The sequence below is a fragment of the Palaemon carinicauda genome, chromosome 32 (assembly GCF_036898095.1).
Source record: "Palaemon carinicauda isolate YSFRI2023 chromosome 32, ASM3689809v2, whole genome shotgun sequence".
NCBI classification, from domain to species: Eukaryota; Metazoa; Arthropoda; class Malacostraca; order Decapoda; family Palaemonidae; genus Palaemon; species Palaemon carinicauda.
Genome location: NC_090756.1, coordinates 11,637,729 through 11,645,228, shown reverse-complemented (window position 1 = coordinate 11,645,228; position 7,500 = coordinate 11,637,729). Strand labels below are relative to the sequence as shown.

At 31.5% G+C, this 7,500-nt stretch overlaps 1 protein-coding gene across 1 annotated transcript in view; it reads right to left on the bottom strand.

Annotated features, from left to right (window-relative positions):
- Nucleotides 1-7,500, bottom strand: part of LOC137625473 (WD repeat-containing protein 87-like) — an 83,054-nt gene that overhangs the window by 30,701 nt on the left and 44,853 nt on the right. The window contains exons 4-5 of the mRNA XM_068356384.1: nt 4,725-6,638; nt 4,333-4,626 (exon numbers count right to left, since the gene is read on the bottom strand). Of these exons, the coding sequence (XP_068212485.1) occupies nt 4,333-4,626; nt 4,725-6,638 (2,208 nt within the window). The remainder of the gene's footprint in view (nt 1-4,332; nt 4,627-4,724; nt 6,639-7,500) is intronic.

Below are 7,500 nucleotides of genomic sequence, written 5' to 3'. Positions count from 1 at the left end.
GAGTTAAGCTGCTTAATACTCTTCCTAATGTTTTTCTTTCTCCTATGTCAGCTAATAAAACATATTAGGCTTAAGTAAATAATAATCGTCTATGAAAGAGCTTCAGCACATAGTGATCTTTTATCAAAATGCTTCAAGATACAGTAATCTTCTAGGAAAAGACCTCAACACATAGTAATCTTCTAGGAAAAGACCTCAACACAGTAATCTTCTAGGAAAGACCTCAACACACAGTAATCTTCTAGGAAAGACCTCGACACATAGTACTCTTCTAGGAAAGACCTCGACACATAGTACTCTTTTAGGAAAGACCTCAACACAGTAATCTTCTAGGAAAAGACCTCAACACATAGTAATCTTCTATGAAAAGACCTCAAAACTCAGTAATCTTCAACAAAAAGACCTCAAACACAGTAATCTTCTACAAAAAGACCTCAAAACACAGTAATCTTCTACAAAAAGACCTCAAAACACAGTAATCTTTTACGAAAAGACCTCAACACATAGTAATCTTCTAGGAAAAGACCTCAACACATAGTAATCTTCTAGGAAAAGACCTCAACACAGTAATCTTCTAGGAAAAGATCTCAACACATAGTAATCTTCTAGGAAAAGACCTCAACACAGTAATCTTCTAGGAAAACACCTCAACACATAGTAATCTTCTGTGAAAAGATCTCAACACAGTAATCTTCTAGGAAAAGACCTCAACACAGTAATCTTCTAGGAAAACAACTCAACTCATAGTAATCTTCTATGAAAAGACCTCAACACAGTAATCTTCTAGAAAAAGACCTCAATACACAGTAATCTTCTACGAAAAGACCTCAACACAGTAATCTTCTACAAAAAGACCTCAAAACACAGTAATCTTCTACAAAAAGACCTCAAAACACAGTAATCTTCTACGAAAAGACCTCAACACATAGTAATCTTCTAGGAAAAGACCTCAACACATAGTAATCTTCAAGGAAAAGACCTCAACACAGTAATCTTCTAGGAAAGACCTCGACACATAGTAATCGTCTAGGAAATGACCTCAACAGATATTAATCTTCTATGAAAAGGCTTCAGCACATGATAATACACTGTGGTATTATCTTGTGCTAAAGCTTTTTCCCTCTGGATTATTATGTGTTCAAGCTTAACTTTTTCCCAATGGATTATTGTGTTCAAGCTTAACTTTTTCCCAATGGATTATTGTGTTCAAGCTTAACTTTTTCCCAATGGATTATTGTGTTCAAGCTTAACTACAGTGTATTATCTTGTGCTAATGCTTTTTCACAGTGGATTATGTGTTTAAGCTTAAGCTTGAACACATAATAATCCACTGTGAAAAAGCTTTACCACATAAGACACTGTGGTTAAGCTTGTACACATAATAATCCACTGTGAAAAAGTTTTAGCTCACAATACTTCGACAGGAAAACTCTTTGTTACAATTCACATAAATTTCGTAGGCAGATTTCACGAATAATGAAGGAAGGAATTCGAAAGTATGAAGACGAATAGTCGATAGGTATCAAAGAATTAATTGAAATACCAACAAGGTCATTTATATGCAGGAGATATTTAAAAAATGTGGCTTTAAATGCTAGACCTTAAAGATTAGTTGACTGTCTATGTACATCATTTGCTATCGTAAAGTCATCGGAAAAAGGAATCTGTAATTATCATTAAATGCTAAGCTACAACCCTAGTTGGAAAAGCAGGATGCTATAAGCCCAGGGGCCCCAACAGAGAAAATATCACAGTGAGGAATGGAAACAATGAAAAATGAAATATTCTAAGAACATTAAAAACATTGAAATAAATATTTCATATATAAACTATAAAAACCTTAACAAAACAAGACAGAACAGTGTGCCCAAGAGTACCCACAAGCAAGAGAACTCTAACCCAAGGCAGTGGAAGACCATGGTACAGAGGTTATGGCACTACCCAAGACTAGAGAACAATAGTTTGATTTTCAAGTGTCCTTCTCCTAGAAGAGCTGCTTGCCATAGCTAAAGAGTCTCTTCTACCCTTACCAAGAGGAAAGTAGCCACTGAACAATTACGGTGCAGTAGTTAACCCCTTGGGTGAAGAAGAATTGTTTGGTAATTTCACTGTTGTCAGGGGTATGACGACAGGGTAGAATATGTAAAGAATAGTCCAGACTATTCAGTGTGTGTGTGTTGGCAAAGGGAAAATGAACCATAAACAGAGAGAAGGATCCCATGTAGTACTGTCTGGCCAATCAAAAGACCCCATAACTCTCCAGCGGTAGTATCTCAATGGGTGGTTGGTGCCTTGACCTACCTACTACCTACGATATTGTTTGTGTATAGTCAAGAGGTAGATGGAATAACACTTTGATTACTTATTTATATAGATAATAAAACCTCGCTTAATCTCTTTCACTAGCTACTGCAATATCTCCTTACTGTCTCTAATTGACACAGTGCCATCTGCAAAGAAAACCAACTTATGTCATTAAGGCCGGGAGCACACTAGCGACTCTGTGGCGCCACAAAGCCACAGCATCGTGTGGCGGGGATGTGGTCTCCCATAGGTTTCAAGTTTTGCCGCGCAAACTAGCGACTGTGGCAAGCGACTGTGGCTCTCTGTCGCTCATCCCCGCCACAGGCGTGGCGTGGCTTTGTGGCGCCACAGAGTCGCTAGTGTGCTCCCGGCCTTATAGTAAAACTTTGGAGTCAGTATAGTTGAGAGAATGGACAGTAAACAGGAACTTTTCCCGTTAAATCCTTTATACAATGATACAGCTTTGGACGTCTGTCAACGTATAAAATATTGTAGATCTTTCTTATTTGGTTGAGGATGGTCGGAATTTCACAACTTATAACGACTTGAAGTTCTAGCGAGACGCATTCTCTCGTCTACTGTTGATGGGAGACGAGATTGTTATAGCAGACGATTACTGGAGACAGACTAATGTGAACCAAGGTCGTAAAGTTGGTATGATTTGATTTTCGTTTAAAAAAATAGTTTTTTTTTTTTTTTTTTTTTTTTTTTTTTTTTTTTTTTTTTTCATTTCGAGGACTGGTAAGATATAAAACCTAACTTGTATTAAATATTCATTTAAATAATCCAATGAATTTTAGAAAGTACTGATGTATAATCCTACAAATTATAAGATTTTTAAGAATAATCATTTTCAATCTTAGAAAAAACTTATACGTAATATTACACATCTGTAGAAAGTATAAGGTATAATCCTATCAATTCTTAGAAAATACATATGCATAATCTTGCACATCTTTAGTATATATTCAGACTATCTTATAAATTCTTAGAATATACTCAGACAATCCTATAAAATCTTAAAAATACGTATAATTCAATACGATACTTGCAAGTTTTTTTTTTTTTTTTTTTTTTTTTTTTTTTTTTACAAATTCCAAAATACTAAACAAGATCTAAATATCTTATAATAAATGAACATTATCCAGCCAAATTAATCAAAAGAAATACGAAATAATTCTAACTTCCCCGAGAATACCTGACTAAACAATTATCACCACTGTTATCACCAACAATACAGCGCTTATCAACACCCACTCATTGGAGGGTATGGGGCGTTAAATACACGATAAGGAGATGACTTGATAAGGGCTTATCAAGGCTGAAGTCACCGAGGGAGATGATAGTTAGACGGCAGAGTAACAGCCCTATCAAGGCAGAGTAACAGCCCCATTAAGGCTGCTCTAACGAGGCAGTGCAGTTTGTAATGTCTTCAGCCATAGCTTGCTTGAACTGTAGTTCGCAGGATTTAAGGCTTATGTGACTTGACATAATATGAGAGAATATCTATCATCATTAATAATAATAATAATAATATTATTATTAATATTATTAATATTATTAATATTATTAATATTGATATTGATATTAGTATTAATAATAATAATAATAACATCATTATCAATAATATTATCAATAATAATATTAATATTATCCAAAATATTAATATTAATAATAATATTAATAATATCAATATTATTAGTAATACTAATATTATTAGTAATATTACTAAGAATATAATGATAAGAAATGCACAAGGACTTATTTCAAATAAATTCAAAGAAATATATTTGAAATAAGGCAAACCTTAGTGAATCTTAATGATCTTGCAAGAAATATATCTTCTATTTAGAATAAACTGTAAATATGATTTAAATATAAAAAAGGAGAAAAATATATTTATATATATATGTATATTTCTCTAAGTGGCCACTTCTGACCGACTGGGTTTGGTGTTGTTCTAGACACAAGAAAAACCATTAAAGATTTTCCCTTTTTATATTTTGATAATTTATCATTATAACCAACCTGTTTATCATTATGACCAACCTGTTTATCATTATAACCAACCTGCTTATCATTATGACCAACCTGTTTATCATTATAACCAACCTGCTTATCATTATGACCAACCTTTTTATCATTATAACCAACCTGTTCATCATTATAATCAACCTGTTTATCATGATGACCAACCTGTTTATCATTATAACCAACCTTTTTATCATTATAACCAACCTGCTTATCATTATAACCAACCTGCTTATTATATTGATCAACCTGTTTATCATTGTAACCAACCTGCTTATCATTATAACCAACCTGTTTATCATTATAACCAACCTATCATAAACAACCTGTTAATCGTTATAACCAACCTGTTTATCATTATAACCAACCTTTTTATTATTATAACCAACCTGCTTATCATTATGACCAACCTGTTTATCATTGTAACCAACCTGTTTATCATTATAACTAACCTGCTTATCATTATGACCAACCTGTTTATCATTATAACCAACCTTTTTATCATTATAACCAACCTTTTTATCATTATAACCAACCTGTTTATCATTATAACCAACCTTTTTATCATTATACCCAACCTGCTTATCATTATAACCAACCTGTTTATCATTATAACAAACCTGTTTATCATTATAACCAACCTGCTTATCATTATAACCAACCTTTTTATCATTATAACCAACCTGCTTATCATTATGACCAACCTGTTCATCATTATAATCAACCTGTTTATCATGATGACCAACCTGTTTATCATTATAACCAACCTTTTTATCATTATAACCAACCTGCTTATCATTATAACCAACCTGCTTATCATATTGACCAACCTGTTTATCATTGTAACCAACCTGCTTATCATTATAACCAACCTGTTTATCATTATAACCAACCTTTTTATCATTATACCCAACCTGCTTATCATTATAACCAACCTGTTTATCATTATAACAAACCTGTTTATCATTATAACTAACCTGCTTATCATTATGACCAACCTGTTTATCATTATAACCAACCTTTTTATCATTATAACCAACCTGTTTATCATTGTAACCAACCTGTTTATCATTATAACAAACCTGCTTATCATTATAACCAACCTTTTTATCATTATAACCAACCTTTTTATCATTATAACCAACCTGCTTATCATTATGACCAACCTGTTTATCATTGTAACCAACCTGTTTATCATTATAACCAACCTTTTTATCATTATAACTAACCTGCTTATCATTATGACCAACCTGTTTATCATTATAACTAACCTGCTTATCATTATGACCAACCTGTTTATCATTATAACCAACCTTTTTATCATTATAACCAACCTGTTTATCATTATGACCAACCTGTTTATCATTATAACCAACCTTTTTATCATTATACCCAACCTGCTTATCATTATAACCAACCTGTTTATCATTAAAACCAACCTGTTTATCATTATAACAAACCTGTTTATCATTATAACCAACCTGCTTATCATTATAACCAACCTGTTTATCTTTATAACCAACCTTTTTATCATTATAACCAACCTGCTTATCATTGTGACCAACCTGTTCATCATTATAATCAACCTGTTTATCATGATGACCAACCTGTTTATCATTATAACCAACCTTTTTATCATTATAACCAACCTGCTTATCATTATAACCAACCTGCTTATCATATTGACCAACCTGTTTATCATTGTAACCAACCTGCTTATCATTATAACCAACCTGTTTATCATTATAACCAACCTTTTTATCATTATACCCAACCTGCTTATCATTATAACCAACCTGTTTATCATTATAACAAACCTGTTTATCATTATAACTAACCTGCTTATCATTATAACCAACCTTTTTATCATTATAACCAACCTTTTTATCATTATAACCAACCTGTTTATCATTGTAACCAACCTGTTTATCATTATAACAAACCTGCTTATCATTATAACCAACCTGTTTATCATTATAACCAACCTTTTTATCATTAAAACCAACCTGTTCATCATTATAACCAACCTGCTTATCATTATGACCAACCTTTTTATCATTATAACCAACCTGCTTATCATTATAATCAACCTGTTTATCATTATAACCAACCTGTTCATCATTATAACCAACCTGCTTATCATTATAACCAACCTGTTTATCATTATGACCAACCTGTTTATCATTGATGAAACTGTCTGGAGATTTTATTAAGGAGTTCAGTTCTTTGTTATGAAAATGAATGATACTTTTTCTATTGCTTTTTAAATTGAAGGGGCTGGCACCGTGAGATAAGGGTGGCTTCTGGGAAAAAGAAAAAATTACGGTCACTGCTATATTCATTCTTTAACTGCTGGTTTGTTGTTGAATTAATTTTGCTGGTAAAGCTTCTTGGATGTTAGTAGTTTCATACGTTTAAATTTTACACACACACACACACACACACACATATATATATATATATATATATATATATATATATATATATATATATATATATATATATATATATACGTGTGTATCTATGAGAATATACACACACACATATATATATATATATATATATATATATATATATATATATATATATATATATATATATATATATATATATATATATATATGTGCGTCTATGAGAATATATATATATATACATATATACTGTATATATTATATATATATATATATATATATATATATATATATATATATATATATATATGTATGTATGTACTCATACATAAATATATACCTATGTATAAATGTATATATACACATATACATACATACACTCATACACATGTATATACACATCCATCTACATATACATATACATATTACATAAACATATACATAAATATATGTATACATTATATTACTTCCACTCAGTTCCCAAAAACTATAAAATCAATTACATTTAATTGAGGAAAAAAGAAAAAAATAGAAACAGCAAATATTACAACCGATCAAAGACTGGACTGAAGAGGAATATTTTGTTCCTTCGGAGACCCTTTCTCCTTTCCCTCACTCTCTTCGATTGGATCCTTAAATCCTTTAAATCCCTTAAATCCCTAAAGCTTTAAAATCCCTAAATCTAACCTTGATCAGAGTCCTTTGTTGTCCAGTGGGAAGATGTAAGTGGGTTGTTGTTGTTGTTGTTGTTGTT